At 41.6% G+C, this 19920-nt stretch overlaps 1 protein-coding gene across 1 annotated transcript in view; it reads left to right on the top strand.

Annotated features, from left to right (window-relative positions):
• LOC309700336 (dystrophin-like) overlaps positions 1 to 19920 on the top strand; it is a 208343-nt gene that overhangs the window by 131880 nt on the left and 56543 nt on the right. Inside the window, 3 exon segments of the mRNA XM_082523857.1 lie at positions 8034 to 8302; positions 10556 to 10702; positions 13493 to 13556. Coding sequence (XP_082379983.1) covers positions 8034 to 8302; positions 10556 to 10702; positions 13493 to 13556 — 480 coding nt within the window.

Consider the following 19920-nt stretch of genomic DNA (forward strand, 5'->3'; position numbering starts at 1 on the left):
CACACTGACTACACACTCACTACACACTGACTACACACTGACTACACACTGACTACACACTAACTACACACTGACTACACACTGACTACACACTGACTACACACTAACTACACGCTCACTACACACTAACTACACACTAACTACACACTGACTACACACTGACTACACACTCACTACACACTGACTACACACTGACTACACACTGACTACACACTGACTACACACTAACTACACACTGACTACACACTGACTACACACTGACTACACACTGACTACACACTAACTACACACTGACTACACACTAACTACACACTAACTACACACTCACTACACACTAACTACACACTGACTACACACTGACTACACACTAACTACACGCTCACTACACGCTCACTACACACTCACTACACGCTAACTACACGCTAACTACACGCTCACTACACACTAACTACACGCTAACTACACGCTAACTACACGCTCACTACACGCTCACTACACGCTCACTACACGCTAACTACACACTGACTACACACTGACTACACACTGACTACACACTGACTACACACTAACTACACACTAACTACACACTCACTACACACTGACTACACACTAACTACACACTGACTACACACTCACTACACACTGACTACACACTAACTACACACTCACTACACACTCACTACACACTAACTACACACTAACTACACACTCACTACACACTAACTACACGCTCACTACACACTAACTACACACTAACTACACGCTCACTACACGCTAACTACACGCTCACTACACACTCACTACACACTAACTACACACTGACTACACACTGACTACACACTGACTACACACTGACTACACACTCACTACACACTGACTACACACTGACTACACACTAACTACACGCTCACTACACGCTCACTACACACTAACTACACGCTCACTACACACTGACTACACACTAACTACACACTAACTACACACTAACTACACGCTCACTACACACTCACTACACACTAACTACACACTAACTACACGCTCACTACACACTAACTACACGCTCACTACACACTAACTACACGCTCACTACACACTAACTACACGCTCACTACACACTAACTACACAAGATTTGTGCTAAACGTCTCAAATCTCTCACATCTCAAACACGCCGTCCCTCCTAAAACTTCCCCCTCCCTAAACAACTAAAGGTCATGTTGCCATATCGTTTTTTGATTGGTCCACATGGTACATTTTTCCACCAATAGGAAAGGCTGGGAGTTTTGTTTTTGCTCACAGGCTTTTGAGCGTTTTCCTTATAAAACGCCGTTTTTACCGTTTCTTGCTGCAGTAAATATAAACAACGACAGTATTCAGGAAGAAAAACAAACATTGCAGATATTTTATCATAACTCTGGTTTTACGTGGCCGATCAACACAATTTAAAAACTGGTATAAAGTCCACACTTTGTCCGTCAGTTGTTTGTCTGTCCTGCTCACGTCTCCAATGGTTGGACATTAACCTGGCTTCACTCCACATCAGCCGCTTTGCTAAAACACCGGTGTCGCACATAAGGACGCTGTCATAGCCTGTCAGCGACGCTGATTGGCTGCGTATATATGAATGTGAATCGCATCATTGGCTGGACTGTGGGATAAGGTGGCATCGTTCTGATCCCATACGGGAGCAGCCAGTCACTGACTCACACTGCAAAACAGAATTGTTAAAGTTTTAATTTTAATTTCAATTCAGGTTAGATTTGTTTTGTGCGCAACGCAGATTTTCTGTGTGCAGAGACGTGCCAGCAGTGCGCAACTGCTCACGCGCAGCTTAGAGGGAACTTGGTCCTTTGTAGGGTTTTGAATGTGAGGCTATTGTACTAAAGACACATTATATGACAGCAACCTTTTAACTTGCAATTTAAATGTGGGAATAGCTGGTTAATTATTAACAGCATTCTAACAACTGCTCGTAAAGATAAACAGACACTATTCTGCAACAATTCTGCACCATGGCAGCAATCTGGTTACTATGTGTCTTCAGCTGAAAGGTATTGCGCCCTGTTGAACTGCAAGGACAATGGTGACTTTCAGCTGCTAATCATGGGACTTCCTCTCATCCTCCCTCCTGTTATTTTAATCCATCTCAGCTATTTGATCTTGTATGAGGCAGTGGTTAGGGACATCTGAAAAGCAAGCAGTTCCATGGTTACATGTATGAAATTTTACTATGGTTTTCTAAAACACAATCCTATGTCTCCACAGTCTTGTTTGGCACATTAAATTATATTCCATCCATCCATCCATCCATTCGCTTCCGCTTATCCTTTTCAGGGTCGCGGGGGGCGCTGGAGCCTATCCCAGCTGTCATAGGGCGAGAGGCGGGGTACACCCTGGACAGGTCGCCAGTCTGTCGCAGGGCCAACACACAGGGACAGACAACCATTCACACTCACATTCACTCGCACATTCACACCTAGTGGCAATTTGGATTATCCAATTAACCTATCCCCACAAGCTGCATGTCTTTGGACGGTGGGAGGAAGCCGGAGTACCGGAGGGAACCCACGCAAACACGGAGAGAACATGCAAACTCCACACAGAAAGACCCCGGCCTGATGGTGGAATTGAACTCAGGACCTTCTTGCTGTGCGGAAGGTCCTGAGTTCAATATATATATTTAAATTATATTCATTACTTTAATTATTAAATTAAATTGCAGCTAATGTGAAAAAGTACACTGAACAGATTGTGATAGGCAAAAGAAAATATAAGCTCAACAAATCAAAAAACATATTTAACTAGAAAAACAGCATTACCTGTCAAAAAATGCTGAAGATGTTTCCTTCAATACCAAAAAATGTTTGAAATATGCAAAGGTGACCTTGCTGAACCAGCGCAGTGACATTAGATTTCAACAATATCAGCTAGCTAAGTGTAAAAAGCAAAAGTTCTTGATGCACGCTCAAATATCCAGGTAAGTAAATCCCAAAGGTTGATTCACTGCTTCTGAGATGTCTTTTGCCATCTTACAATGCTGTGATTGCAGCCATTCCCCAACTCTCTGTGAATGGGACTCAGTGATCAGTGGTCTTTGATCAGTGGTTGTTGATTAATGGTCGTGAGAATTTGCATATCAATCATCAAGGAACTGACCATTGTTCCTTCAGTGGGCTGGTTTCAGTCATTGATGTAAATGTGCTGTTTATAATATTGAAACCTGCAGTCAGCTGAGACTGAAGACGTCACCTGATGATGACGAAACGTTTCTCCTACTGAAAACATCCAGATGAACAGAATCAACCTTTTTGGGAGCAGAACCAAAACTATATTGGACTAAATATACCACTAAATAAAGCATGTAGAATATTTCTCTAAATAAACCAAATGACCTAAATATGAGTGGCATTTTCTAAAAAAACAAAATTGGAGCTGAAGAGCATCACAGTGTAGACGTCCTTGATCTTAAATGAGTTTGCCTGCATGGGGGTGAATGGGATTACTTCAACATAAGGTTAATGAACTCAACCAACGTTTAATAAAGAGATGAAAACATGGCAATATAAGAATAACATGGTTCAATAAAACTATGAAAATGTTCTGAATTATGAAAAATCAGAGTCTGAAAGTGTCTAAAAATTATTTGAAATTATAAAATGAAAAACTGGGAGCTGAAATGTAATTAAGCAGGTAGAGATCGCAATAATCATTCCAATAATATTGAGGTTTGACACAGTCTCCAGGCGCAGGTGTGGGCAGGGTGTGGGGCCCGGCTGAAAAGGGTGAGATGCCCTGGCCAGAGTAAGCTGAATAAACTGTAACTGTATGAAAACATACTTAGCTGAACATGTGTTGGGACCAGTTTAAAGTTTGATTTTTATTTCTCTAGCTGAACCTCCTAAGACCCGAACTCTTCCACGGCAGCATTTTTGATTTCTCTTTGATATTTGGGCTGATTTGGACCCGATGAATGTAAAAGCAAAGAATGACCAGATTCTTTTTTACCTGATTTTTGTTTCTAAGAAAAATAAGGGCCACATATGAGGATATTTGTTTAAAATTTCGATTGAACAGTAGCAGGATAATGTCCTCGTAAGTGGATATCAGGCCCTTGTAGAGCAAAATTGAGTATTTTGGTCTAAATAACCCAAAATGTGACGTCCACATATGTGGACGCAGGTACTAGGAGGTTAAAGTAATCTGAACTAGATAACTTTCAATGTTGAGTGTGTTTGATGAGGATTTTAAGCGTTCACCATTCATTTCAGTGTAAAACAAACAAACAAATATTTTAAAACATATAAAAGTTAAAGAAAACAGAAGTAATAGAATACTTGTCCACAAAAAGCTGAATGTGTTGATACCAAAATGGTTTCTGTTGCTCTTCCGTACATAACAACATTAATGCTTAATCAGCATTCACATTAATCAGCATTCACATTAATCAGCATTCCAAAATTATGTTTTGAGATCTTTAGGTTTGCAAGAATGTTCTAACATTGTCATTTCTCACTTGTGGAAATCCCACACAGAAGAGTTGAAGCTGCAATAGCTGCAAAGGTGGGCTCACATCATTTTAAACCCTGTGGATTAAGCATGAGATGGCGCTCAAGTTCACATGTTTATGAAAGTAAAGGAGCTTATACTTATGGCAGTAGAGTGTAATCCACTTATTGGACGCCCACAAACACCTGCTCACAGAAGGACTGATTAAGTATCATATCAGAATTTTATGATCAACTTACATCCTGTTAATCAGATCACGGTAGAAGCTAAAATGCAGCAGAGGATTGGGAATCAGCTTTATCTCATACAGCGACTGTGAATGTGTGGAAGCAGCCTAATGCTACAGTCCCACTAAGAAATACAAGCGAATACAAATATTTGGCTGCCAGCTGAGTGTTGCTCAGAGACATGTTGCCTTTAGTGACGAGACATCGAGACAGCTCCGGTGTGTCCTCGCTGTCTTTGAGGAAAAGCTCTTCTGCTTCTCCTTGATTACGTGGATCGGGTCTCTTCTCCTGTAAAGCTCAGGACCTTCTCTACATCTTCCATGGCCTCTGTTGCGCTGTTGTAAGTTACGGTGCCGTCACTGAGTTTTGCTGGTGGGGGGTCTGAAAGTGGCCTTTCTTTTCTGCTGAGCGTCAGTGGGGTTAGTCATGGTCAAAGTCAATTCTCACTCCTCTCAGAAAAAACTCTCAGAGCACCAGTTCTTTAACACTGTGCTGTAGAAAGTAAATTACTGTTGAGTGGGGCCTGGTTTCTGCGGTGGCTCTGTGACATCTTAAAGAAAACTCCCATTTAATAAAAGTTTCTAAAACCCCGTCAGGTTGTTCTGTTCAGTGTCTCCAGGCACTACGATACACGAATATTGTTTCTACGTGATCGGGCTTTCAGCTCTGTCAGTTTCGTTTGTATATTTTCTTGAGCTTGAATAGCTTGAAGCAGAACATCTTCCTCCACCTCTCCTTTCTGCCCAATCCACTCTGATTGTCTGGCTCTTTAAGTGTTTGACAGTGGTGTTAAATATCTTTTGTGAAACATGTAAGATCTGTGGCGAAGGCATCACTTTTCAGGCCTGTTTTCATACCCAGCCTGGTAGCTTGTAGCTCTTCATGGACAGATTAAGCCAATATTTCTAATAACAAGGGTCATATTTTACAATATATTTAATTCTACCTGTAAAAAGTCCACATGGCAGTTTAAGTATTCACAAGTTAAAGTATTTATTAGGGGTGCAACAATACTCGTATCGATATTGAACCGTTCGATACAGTGCTTTCGGTTCGGTACGCATATGTATCGAACAATATTTGTAATTTATTTTATCAACTTTCCTTCTGACGATGCTGTCTGTGTTGAGCGCTCAGTGAATCTGCGTTCGACTACTCCGCCTAGGCTGCACTGTCCAGCGCAGATCCACTGAGCGTTCAACACAGACAGCATAGTCAGAAGGAAGAGCGCAGGGCAACGAGATTAACGCTGACAGCACTAGTGGGAACACAACGAATATGACTGCACATTTACTCCGACATCATCCTCGTGCAAAGACAAGTGGAAGCAGACAAAAACAACAAGCATGCATGCTACAAACTTTACCCGAGTCATTTAGACAGCCGTTAGCACAGGATTCTCCTTATGGGGACCTGATATGTTTAATATTGTGGCGAGCTCAGACAAGGAGGAGACGGAGGTATCGTTTGGTCTTGCTTCCCGTGAGCTAGCCAGGGAGCACAGCCGTTTATTGACATCTGCAGAAGAACACTGCCGCTAGCTAACTGCTCAGCGCGGCAACCGCACAGCAACAACAACAACACACAGGGCGCCCATGTGGAAATGTACATACAATCAATATCAGACTCCACCAACAAAAAGGCTTTCAAAACAATATATGTATGTGAATTTTTGCGTGTATTCCTATAATTGTTACCTTTTTCTTTTACCCTTGGCTTTTTGTGTTCATGTTCTGTTGTTTTGTATACTTCATCTGTTCGTATGTTGTATACTCATTGTTTGTTAAATAAAGTTTAAAAAACAACAACACACAGGGCGCCCTCTGACCCCGGATGGACACACCGTCGCAGCGAGAGGGCGTCACCCGTCACTATGGCAACATAAACAAAACATAACTGTACAAACAGAACCCCGAACAGCCCTGACCCGCTACAATATGCTGCTGAGAATATAGCCCAGAAGAAGCGGATAGTATAGCTTTTATTTTGGAAAGAGACATTTCTCTGTAATAAACTCTCTTTTCCAAAGATGAGGGATTCCTCCATCAGATATTAATTTTTTAAATTACTTTTGTTTCAGCAACATTAAATTTAAAAACTGTACTTTTGAGTTAAAATATATATTTATAAGTTTAATAAATGACAAATTAAAAAGGCATGAACATTTTTTTTGTATCGAAAAAATATCGAACCGTGACACCAAAATATCGAACCGAACCGTGAATTTTGTGTATCGTTGCACCCCTAGTATTTATATAACTTTTCTGATAAGACATGCATATTTATGCGTAGTGCTATGAGTGCCAGACTCTTAGTTGTAACACATCATTATTATGGTGTAGTTTTCACCTGAGAAAGGCATTAATCACCTCCTTATCTGCTTTGAGTTGACCGACTGGGCTTGGAAGACACGTTTACTCTGCTTATTCATAATTCCTTTAAACATGAGTACTGTGACCATTCTTACATTAAGCCAATATGAACATTTTCCTGCCTACATCTAGACTCTATATATATATAGTCTGATAACTAGATAGAGGGAATTACTGTAACCTAAATTGCACATTTGTTCTCTTATTTTGGCTGTTTGATGAATCAGAGCTGTTCAGGTGGTTGTACTGTTGGTTTCAGGGATATTACTCTGGCTTCTAGTTGAATATCAAATCCTCCAGTGACTCACGCTGGATTTCTGATAAATCCGTTGCGGTCTGTGTGTCTGACCCCGTCTTGTATGGCACAACCCGTGACAACCGTAAAAACCAAGCTGGTGGTTTGTGCAGAGTGAGAGAGACGGTCTGAGCCTGTGATCCTGGCTCAGGGTTAATGAACCCTAACTTACAGATAACTCTCTGCACACATTCAAATCACTGATTGATCACAAATCTGTCATGTTTAGGGAAAGTCACATCGTTTTGTCTTATAATGACTCACAAGACAAGACTCACGAGTCATTAATATACATCATTTATTTACACGTTCACAAATCTGATGACAGCAGCTTTCTGCATACACATTTACAAATCTTATTACACACACAGATTTGAATAAGCAGAAACAACTCAGTGCACACGCACAACTCCCCACACAGACTGAAATACACATGTGCATTGAAATATACACATGCTTGTATTTGTAATCTAGTGGACTCAGCCATAAGTAACTCCAGGCAGTTGACATTGTTATAGTATATCAATTTTGAAATAGTAGCCCTACCATACGCTGACAGACCGAAGGCCTTTTAGATTACTGCATGGTGTCTGACATTTGCTTATTTCTGCATTTATTCTTTACATAACCTTCAGATATCAGCCCAGAGGAGCGCGCACACAACGTGGGGCGAATCCTGCGTAAGGAGGCAGACGATATGATGAACAAATGGGACCAGCTCAACACTGACTCAGATGACTGGCAGAGGAGATTAGAGTTGGCCCTTGACCAACTGATGGAGCTGGAGAAGGCGGAGGACCTGCTGGATGAAAAGCTGAGCCGGGCAGAAATGGTAAAGGATGCGTGGGAACCTGTAGAAGACCTCGTGATTGACTTGCTACCAGACCATATCGACAGAGTCAAGGTGAGAATCAGTGACCCTCACGTTAGATATAGTATTCTGTTTCACACCCACAGACAGTGTAAAACATTAATAAAACAAGCCAACAGTTTCCTTAAACGAGATAACGGGAAGAGATGTAATTAGGTTGGGAGTGCTTGTTACACCTTGTGAGATCCAAGGTTCAGCCCAGGCTATTTCCTTCTACATTACCCTCTGATGCTTTCGATTAGTGTTAATCATGAACATAACACTATGAGGATTTTTCCATTTTTGCTCTTGTTAAAAAATGTTCTCCCCAAATCTTAACAATCAAAGACAAAGAAGATAATCATTCTAATTGATAGGCATTAAAAACTTTTGGTTTGACTTTTTATACATTTTGCTGGATTTGTAAAGTAGGCTCATCCGGGACTTACTGTAGAGATAATTATTGATATCCTGACTTAAATCGCCTTGAATCTTTACTGACTTTGGAAAGGAAGATCAAGATCCCTTTTTTTTATATGAGTTTAGCTTAGAAAAATAATTAAAAGCTCCAGCCATCCATTCATTTTCCAACGCTTATCTGTGGCTGGACAATGAGGACAGCAGTTTAAGCAGAGAAGCCCACGCCCGCCTCTCACCTTGTTCAGCTCATCCAGGAAGATAGAGACATGTTCCCAGATCAGCGTAAAGCATGCCAGAGAGCCTCCTTCCAGTAGGACACGCCTGTAACACCTTATCATTGGGTCAGATACCCAAAACCACCTCAAATGACTCCTTGCTAGGGATGGGTACCGGTGTCCGGTGCCATGATGGCACCGGTTCTGACATAAACGGTAGTAACCAGACCGAAAAGCAGCGCACATTTCGGTGCTTTATTTCGATGCTTTTTTTTTTCCTGAGCTGTGATACACTTCTAGCCAATCATTTTACGTTTCCCAGGATAGTAGGCGGGGCCAGGTACGTACGTTCTTTTAGAGCAGAGCTACAGATTAAAAATGCCCAAGGCGAAGCGGTCAAAGTCTGGCTGTACTTCACAGCAAAAGATGCAAACTCAGCAGCAACAAGTGCTTTAAGCTGATACTGTGATACTGTCAAAGGAGGTAACACCTCGAATCCGATGAAACAGCTGGCGACGCATAGCGTTTTTTTTAAAAGCCGAGAAATGCGCCGTATTTGATAGCTTGCTGCGAGACCTCACACTGTGCACGTCGGGTGTGGTGCCTGTTATCGGACCCGGAGTTAGCAACATCCCCCAAAAACCCGAAGAATAGAGTCCTGGCCCCTAGCCCTGCCAGTGTAGCAGGAATGATGAGGATGATGATGCAGCAGCAGCCGTTCTTCTCTGCGTGAGTAGCTTAATGTTGTTCGTGTGTAATTTACGTTGAGTAGGCTAACCACGTTATTACATTAATGCATGTAAGGTGAACTAGCAAACATCATCATAGCTACATGAGGCTGTCTTCTTGTTTGATGGCAGATGCTCCCTTCACCCTGGACAAAAAGGCTAAAATGACCAAAGAAAAAGTGGGAAACAGCTAAACATGAGAGGTTTTTGGACAAAGTTTGTGTTTTTTCCATTGTTTAAGCTTCCAGCCAAGAGTGATACCATATATGCCCCATAGCTGCAGAAAAGGCTAACATTGTTATCTTTTTACAAAAAAAAAAAAAAAAACAGTTAAACATGAGAGGATTTTGGACAAAGTTTGTGTTTTTTCCATCGATTAAGCACTGCTTCCAGCCAAGAGTGATGCCATATATGCCCCATAGCTGTAGAAAAGGCTAACATTGTTATCTTTTTACAAAAAACCAGCTGAACATGAGAGGTTTTTGGACAAAGTTTGTGTTCTCCATTCTTTAAGCACCGGTTTGAGCACCGTCTAAGCACCGGCACCGTTTCAAAAGTACCGATTTGGCACCGGTATCGGATAAAACCTAAACGATACCCATCCCTACTCCTTGCAATGTTGAGCTCCACTCTGTCTCTTCCAAATGACTCAACTCCTCACCCTTTCAAGAGTGCAGAGCCATCCTTCAGATGGCTAGACTGTTTGCATCTACCCAGAGCTCATAACAATGGATGAGAGTAGGAGTCTTTCCCCTTATTCCCAAATTCAGCTTCCTATATGGATCTTTGAAATATTCCTTCACCTGAGTCCATCGTCGATTTCCATGTCCTACATTAAAGAATCAACAAACTGGGTTTTATGTGACAGCTGCATTAGTTTCTCACTGTCACATGTAAAGGTTTTGGTGTGTTTATTTCAATGCATATATGTGCTTATGTTGCAGGAGTTTCAGGAAGAAATTGCACAGATTAAGGACGATGTGACGCATGTGAACGAATTAGCATCCACTTTCAATCTGCCTGATATCCAGTTATCATCCAGGAACCTGGAACGCATCGAAGATCTGAATACACGCTGGAGCTTGCTCCAGGTAAACACAAATGCACACATACACATACTTACACAAATGTAGAAGCAATAAAAATGAGATACACTCACGCCACGACAAATATTGCAAATATCAAATGATAGTTTGTATCCAAATATCAAGTCGCATTTGACCAGTGATCTCACTTTTAAATTTGCCTTTTTTCAATTTGAACCAAAAATGTATTATATTTTTAAGGAAAGTATTATATATCACTACTGTACTAACCTGAGTATAATAAGCTGAAGTTATTCATGTCCCACTTGGCGAAAGTTTGGTTTCAGTTCACTCTGCCCAGACTGGGCTGCAGCTCAAGCCTGTTTCTTCAGCCATATCTATTAAGCCCAGTTTCTAGACATCACCTGAATGGTGATTTTGTGGCCAGTGGCAGAGGCCCTTCAGTGGTTTGGCTGGGGGCTGGTGATGGCAGTGAAGACCCTCTGGTGGCATGGCTGATGATGGAGACAAAGGCCCTTGGGTGGCATCAATCAATCAATCAATCTTTATTTATAAAGCACTTTTCATACAGAAAAAATGTAGCACAAAGTGCTTTACATAGTTAAAAGCAGCCCACCCCACCCTCCAACTCACTCCCCACACTCTCAATACACATATATCCCCCCACCCCCACCCACACACACATACACACACGCGCACACTTAAAGAGTAAAAATTGGGCTGAGCTCGCATGAGCCAAGTGAGGAAACATTATAACAGAGAGCCGTCTGCACCGGGAGCCGGTCACAGACCGCAGCCTCCGGGCTGGGCACACAGCAGGAGGGAGGCCAAGGAGCCCCCCAACCAGGCTGAGAGGACCCCAGAGACCCAGCAGCCACGGTCAATAACAGCCCCGGTGCAGAGAGCGCCCTCCGAGGAAACACTGGAGATATGACGCAATACGATATATACAGGGTAAAATGATAAAATAAATAAGAACAGGATACAATATAAATATAAATATAAATAGAGTAAGAAGATTAAAAAATGAATAAGAATCAAATCAAGAAATATTAGGTAAATCCTAAATTAATAATAGAATAACAGGATAGAATAAATAAGCATAAAAAATAAATAAACACTAAGTAAAAGCTAAATTAAAAAGGTGGGTCTTGAGCCTGTTCTTAAAAACATGTACGTTCTCTGCGGCCCTGAGCTCCTCCGGCAGGCTGTTCCACAGACGAGGACCATACCACTGAAAAGCTGCCTCTCCGTGAGTATGTGTCCTGACTTTAGGGACAATCAAAAGGCCAGTACCAGAGGACCTCAGGGTCCGCGAGGGTTCGTATGGTAAAAGCAGATCTGAGAGATAAGAAGGCCCAAGACCATTAAGACATTTAAAAACCAATAAAAGAACTTTAAAATCGATCCTGAAACACACGGGGAGCCAGTGCAGCATGGTGGCAAGGACCCTCTGGATGCATTGCCAGTCTGATAATGTCAGCGCTGATTGGACAACTCGGGTATCAGTGGCAAGAACCGTCTTGTGGCTTGGCTGGAGACTAGTGTCGGTGGGGGTGATGGGATGTCTCTGGAGGCTGGTGACAAAATAGATGTGACCCTCAGCAGGCGACCAGCAGTGGAGACAGAGACCATCAGGATTGGGTGGCACTGGACCCTTGGACTATGACTTAAACTCACACATAGCCAGCGAAGGACGCATGGGCTCCAGTTAAGGCTCAGGGAGCTGCCATAAATCAACAACAGTCCTGGTTATGACAACACATATGGAGCTACATTATAGCTACAGATATTGCAATGCTGTTTAAACCAAAGCACCTCAGCCAGTTTTATTATCTAAGCTTCTGCAATGGAGTCTGATGTCTCACTCACATTTCTTCTTGTTGCATGTTGAAGCTCTGCTGAACCTTGTTAAGATCCAACCAAGCAAAATAAGATTTTTTGCTATTTTTCAGGTGGTCTTAAACTTTTAAACGGGGCTGTATTATTCTATAAAGCTAGCATGCACATTATAACTATATACCCATAAACACTAGTCTATAACTAAACACCTAAAAGTAAAAAAAAATCAACTCAAAGCAGTAGAAAGAAAGCCACAAGTAATCCAAGCTAAAGCTTAAATTACATTTATTGGCTGTCTGTTCCCCAGATTTTATCTGTGACTGGAAAATACTAACAGCAATATCATGTTTAGTTTTACTCTTCCACATAACTAAATGAAGCAGTGGCCTAATCCAGAGTAGGACGATCCATACGTGCCCGAGCTCTTTGCAGCAAGTAATTTATGTCTGTTAGCTGCTGTGGGAACTGATCTAAGTTTATTTAAATCCAGGTTGAAGACTCACCTGTTCTCAGCTGCATTTGAATAAAGCACCAAATCCACACTTTAAGCTTAAATTTCAAAACTTACATTTAACTACTGATTTTATCTACTGTTCTGATTTTATCTGTTTTGATTTTATATACTGTTTTGTTTGTTTGTTTGTTTGTTTGTTTGTTAATTAGTTAGTTAGTTTATTTGCTTGTTTTAATCAATTTTAAATCATGCTTTTTATTTGTTCTTGTTTCTAATGTCTCTGTAAAGCACTTTGAATCACCTTGTTGTTGAATTGTGCTATACAAATAAACTTGCCTTGCCTTAAGTCTGGGGCCAGCCTAACCCAAAATCTAATTTAACATTGGTTTTCTGCATGTCCCCACTGGTATTAGTTGGTTAAACTGATGAGGTTAAATTGATTTAAAATTACATTATTAATGATGTTGATTCATATAGAGATTTTAATAGTAGAACAAATATACACACGTTTGTTAATGTGTTTTTCTCCCCTCTCACAGATCTCCATCAACGAGCATCTCAAGCAGCTGACAGATGCTCATGGGGATTTTGGCCTTACACATGGTAACTATACTGCTTATTTAGTAGTACTTACCAGCAAACATGAGACGTGTGTGTGTGTGTGTGTGTGTGTGTGTGTGTGTGTGTGTGTGTGTGTGTGTGTGTGTGTGTGTGTGTGTGTGTGTGTGTGTGTGTGTGAAAATAAAATGATTTGAACTAATGATGACAGCAGTGGCACAAAATAAACGATGGGGGTAACAAAGCTCTCCTTTGACTGGATCGCTGTCTAGTTCTGTTCAACTTTTTGATTTCAGCTTCATCATGCGGTGCCAGCATGACCCAAGCTTGTGACGCAAGCTCTGTGCTCTCTGATGTCATTCAGTCATAACAGAAGTGCAAAGTGGCTAAACATTCAAAATGTAAAAAAAGAAAAGAAAACTTAAGATCTAATCAGAAGTATAAGTGAGAGTGTAGGGAGACGCATGTTGGAGTCTTCTTCATGAGTGAAGGAAGAGTGGAACACAAGATATTTATTATTTGTAATAAATGAGCTAAGAGAACAGAAGATGCTTCAAAAGTGCTTTTTTGATCATGTTGGAAGTCCAGCATTTCACTTGCAATTACCATTCTGTTACTTTAACATAATCTCAGGATTAACTAAGAAGACCTCAATGCAAGAATAACGGATCTTTAATATTTCCATGTACATGAAATGCACTCTATTACATATTTACAAGGCATTCATTTTATAACTAATCAACCTTAGACTAGCTCAACCAGATCATGAGCCAAAGTTCAGCCAGCAAGCTGATCTAATTATATCTACTGGCTACAAAAGCTATTAGCAGGCAGCAGTCGTTAGGTAGAAACAAAAAGGCAGTTTTTGTCACTGATTTGGAGAGCAAAATGAGAAAAAATATAATGACAGCTGGCCGGCTGTAGGGATGGGAATCGAGAACCAGTTCTTGATAGTTCAATTCCTCTGTTAGTCTGCTTCCCTATCGATTCCACTTATCGGTTCCACTTGCAGTTGGGCTTCCATCAGTTGAGTTCCATTTGTGATGTTGGAGAAGGGAAATAGTAGTGTGGTCTACATCGTGGATATGGACAATACTTTTTGTTTTGTTTTGCACAAAATAACCAGAGTGCGATGGTAAAGCGGAAACTGCATCCATAGCAGACACAACTGCATTATGCTGCTAACACAACTTTGGTTCTTTGCTAAGCTAGCCAAGAACCCAGAGTGATGTTAAAGCTATGTGAATGCTGACCCCAGCTCAACAGCAACATCCTGAACTTCAACAGGTAACAATCGGATGAGCAATCAGGCTTCAACCTCCGTTTCTACCTGTTTATGTCTCTATAGCAGAATCACTGTGGTCATTGCTTTAAAGTCTCTTTGTGCTGAATTTCATCTTTGCTTTGTGCCGTCGGCTTTGTGTTCATACCTGAATACTAAGCGAAAGATTATATGTGTGTCCTAATTAAGATAGAGATTTATGCTGGTGTATGGGACTGTAGCCTAGAGGTTTATATTTTTAACTGGTCATTATGAGACAATGCATTTCAGTTCTTTTTGCAGAGAAACAAAAAAGTAATGCAATTAGTAGCGTAATGAAATCATTTCTCCTGAGAGTAATTAAGAAATATGCAGATTTCTTTTAAGGAAAGTTCTCTGTGGATGTGTGATACATTACTTTTTTATCTCACGAAAGGGGAAATGCCTTAAACATGTACAAACATTGTCCCTCACAGCATGCACTTAACACAAATGTAATGTCTTTGATATCCTGCTTAGTGGTGATGGTGACTCTGACTCCTTGAGAACTAAGTGAGAATCGATAAGAGAATCGATAAGGTATTGAAGTGATAAGCGATCAATAATCTGAATCCTAAACTCTTATCAGTTCCCATACCGAGTAGGCTATCTTTCCAAATCTTAATCTGGACTAAAATGAAAATGGCTAGAGCCGGCCCTACTGTCTGAGCTATGGGGCTTATTTGGTCATATGCATAAGATCAGGCACTTTTTGTTTTTAATTACTTTCTTTGTTTGTTTTTTAATTGCTATTTGTTTCATGCGTTTCTGTCATTGCGCTAGTAGATGAAATATAAATGTGTAAGTGCTTAAAGTGACACTGTCAGCAAATTAACCGTGTTTTACAAAACTAAAACTCAAGTTTTCAGAAAGAATATCTAAAAATGTTCCTAATTAAATGTAAAACACACGCATTTCTGGAATGATTTTTTTATAGTTTTTCCACCTCTGTCCACTCTGAGTGACATGATAAAAAACAGAAAAATAAATTAAATGGAAATTTAAATTTAATTGATAAAAAGCAAAAATAATGTGCAAATAAAATATGACAATATCAAAGATAAAAACATTGTTACAACATGTAAAGGGCCGTGACATATAGCATTGAAACAAATCATTTAACAGTACTGCCTGAAAATCTTTGTGTCTGACCATTTTTTCATAATGTTTATTAATAATAATAATAATAATAATAATAATAATGGAAATAATAACAATGTCTCTTCACACCACTGGGAAATACATTTCATTACAGTAGATGTCTTTCTGGAAGTTTTGTAACAAAATTAGTTTTTTTTTTAAAGTTCAAAGAACCCACAGCAGTAGGTACACAAACAGCCAGAGGCAGGCAGAGAAAGGTCCAGGAGACAAACACAAAGAAAAATTCAATAAAGATGAATATCCATTGACCCCCCCCCCCCCCCCAAAGTGCAGATGAATGGATTCTCCCCAGAACCAAGAGCGACCCCCGACCCACCAGCCAGCTCCAGCCCCAGGAGGGTGCAGGAAACAGGGGTGTAGAAAGTCCATTTTAATTTCAAATGGTCTAATGTAATTAGAAGACAGTTTCTTTGATTCAGCATGGATGGGTAGAAATTGAGTGGACAGGCCAGGACGGTAGGCGGGTACTAGGATTCTGTTGCGATTGGTAAGACATTTATTTTACTCCTTGTTCCTTAGCAGGGTGGCTGCAGGACTTGGTCTGGGTGCAGACAGAGGACCCAGAAACATATTCAGTGACATGCATTATAAGAGAAGGGCACCAGAACAGATGTTGCAGGAAGGAAATGGATTTAGGTTTTGGCCGTGTGTGAAATACCTTAGACCAGGGGTCGGCAAGCTGCGGCTCTGGAGCCACATGCGGCTCTTTGGTTCTTATACTGCGGCTCTGCGTGGTTTGGGAAAATAAATTAGAAGCTATTAGCTGAAGTGTATTTTATTTATGTTCTTTTTTAACTTGTAGTTCTAAACTGGAAGATTATTGTGATATTGAAATATAAAAATGAAATTATATTATATTATTTTTTCATCACTCAAAATAAGCGTCACACTCGTGGAAGCCGGTGTACCCGCCGAAACGCTGTGCATTTATCGAGACTTTCAGCCCCAGGTAGGTCAGTTATGGATCTTTGGATCCACATTATGTCAGCAGCTCCACCGTGAACTATGGTAAATGGCCTGTATTTATATAGCGCTTTACTAGTCTCTAAGAACCCCAAAGCGCTTTACATATCCAGTCATCCACCCATTCACACACCCATTCACACACTGGTGATGGCAGCTACATTGTAGCCACAGCCACCCTGGGGCGCACTGACAGAGGCGAGGCTGCCGGACACTGGCGCCACCTGGCCCTCTGACCACCACCAGTAGGCAACGGGTGAAGTGTCTTGCCCAAGGACACAACGACCGAGACTGTCCAAGCCGGGGCTCGAACCGGCAACCTTCCGATTACAAGGCGAACTATGTTAAACCAAACACGCTCGCGCCTCACAGACGACAGCTTACAGTCCTGTAAAGATGAAAGTGACTTCGTACAGCCCCGACCTGCAGACGCTGTGCGCAGAGGTTCAGGAGCAGAAGTCCCGTTGTAAACATGTCACGGCAGACCCGACGATGTTTGCATGAACACGCTTTTCAGCTTCTCTTTATTGACCACTTTTCACACACAGCCGGCTGTAGCTTTGCAGCTCACAGCCCGACACACACCAACACAACAGCACAGACGTTAAGGCGGCGAGGCGTGATTGCGGGTGCCGCTCAGGTGCGTCCGCCTCCCCTGCAGCGGCGCTGCAGACCACGCCCCGCCACACACATTAACCAGGTAAAATACATATTTAGGCAGAATTTTGCAAATATCTATTTTGCATCTTTCAGCAGCATCGAGCTTTTTTTCCAATTATTTTTTAAAAGTCAGGTCAAGGCTCCAAAAGCACAAAGGCGATATAAGGAGGGCTCACAACAGTTTTTGTTTGCTGGATCATTTTAGTTCAGCTGGGTGTCTTTCCTTTGGTTATATTTCTTTAAGAGTTCAAAATGTGTTAATTACATAAATAAAATGTAATTTTCTCTGTAGCACTTCATGGATTTCATAAGCAACACACCTTAGTTGTTCACACAAAGCATAAAGGTAAAAAAAAACAATATATAAAAAGTATTTGTGGCTCCCAGTGTTTTCTTTTGCGTGGAAACTGGGTCCAAATGGCTCTCTGGGTCTTAAAGGCTGCTGACCCCTGCCTTAGACGGACTGAAGTGGGCACATAGAAGTGACCAGGACAGGCCAGGACAGTAGACGGGTGCTGGGATCGACCGGTAAATCAGAAGTTCTGCTTTTATGCTCAACTCTCTCTCTACCAAAACGGTACAGTGCAGTGTCCATATCATTTCAACTACAGCCCCAGTTCATCAGTCAGTCTCCCACTCCCTTCTCTTCTCACTCGTTCGTACTCCATTTGGGGCAGCAACTCATGCCCGGCCCAGAATAGGAACTCCACCCATCTTTTCTGATCTTCAGAAGTCCATATATGCAAGATAAATGGTAAATTGACTGGATTTTATAGCACTTTTCAAACTCAAGCACTCACTTTATACATCATTTACTCATTTTCACCCATTCATAAAAGCATTTTTTCTACCTAACGTTCACACACATTCACACTCCAATGATAACATTTGATAATCAGAGTTTAGAACAGCAGTGCATCTTCCTACCTTCAGCTAGTAGCTCAAGAAGGAGAGATCATTTGAAAGATTTAAACATGATTTACTGAGATAGAGAAACTAATGTATTTGGCGATTAGACCAATGACCCATGATGGCAGAACAGGTGACCACCGGTGAAAGACATGAAGAAACTCTGGAAGCTAGTACCAAAGGAGACATGGTCCATCCAGTGGCTTGGCACGAGGCCACTGATGGCAGAGGATATGATTAACTGGAAGCTAGTGCTGACACAGACGACACCTTAGGTGGCATAGCCAGAAGGTGGCTAGGATGGAACCCAACAAGGGTGATATAGACCCTCGGGTGCCTTGGACAGAGGCCGACAATGGCAACAGAGACCCTAATGTGGCTTAAAGAGGGGCCCTTGGGTGACGTTAATGGAGGCCAATGGAGGCCATCACATGGATTGGACAGAGAAGGATGACAGCAAGGATAGAAAGAAAACCCTCGTGGCCTGCCAGGTAGCCAACCACAACAATGAGTTCCCATCAATGGCTTGACAGATAGCCGGGGATGACCACAGAAACCCACAACCTCAGGCAATATGGCATCCTCGGGCTCAGGCTCAGCCAACACAGGACCCTCAGGCTCAGGAATCAGCTGAGGCTCAAGGATGTCAAGATTCACTGCACATATAGGAGACTTTGGAAACACTGGTGGTTGGGGCAGCTCAACAGAGCATGCAGCAAGTCTTACAGGGGACAGGGACTGTGGCTGTTCTGGCTCAGAATTCCCCCAGAAGTCCCAGAGCACAGTCACAATATCTGGGGATAGTCTCTGAGATGGTGTGCTCATGAACACAAAATTCAATCTCTGGAGGGGTCATCTCGGCAGCACAGTAAACAGTTTCTGTGTGAGGTACCAGCTCAGAAATGGAAAACATTGTCTCTTCCTCTGAAACACCAATACAGTCGTATCACTGTTTGTCGGCACAGAAACACCCCAAGTATTTCACTGTTGACTGCTTCAGAGACTGCCGTGGACTTCTTCTTTATTACTGGGTGTCTGAGAAACACCAGACAAACATTATTATCTGTTCCAGAAACAGAAAACTTTCTTTGGTTATTGGCCAGCTCACAAATACAGAACACATTTTTTATACTGACCGACTAAGAAATACAAAACTCATTACAAAATTCAAAGAAACACACTTCAGTCTTTGAATGAGGTGACCACAAAAAACATGTTTTGAACTGGTCGTCTGGTCTTTCTTTCTTTCTTATATTGTATCATCAACAGTCTGACTCAGACACAAAACCCTCAGTTTTTAACTTTGCTGGTTTAGCGGTTATGCTGATGGTGAAGAGAACACAGAACAGTCTTTGCTTAGATTTCTTCTGGCTGGGGTAGCACGAGAGAACACGTCTTTTTCATTCAGCCTAGAGG

Source organism: Aulonocara stuartgranti (assembly GCF_965226115.1).
Source record: "Aulonocara stuartgranti genome assembly, chromosome: 23".
Lineage (NCBI taxonomy): Eukaryota > Metazoa > Chordata > Actinopteri > Cichliformes > Cichlidae > Aulonocara > Aulonocara stuartgranti.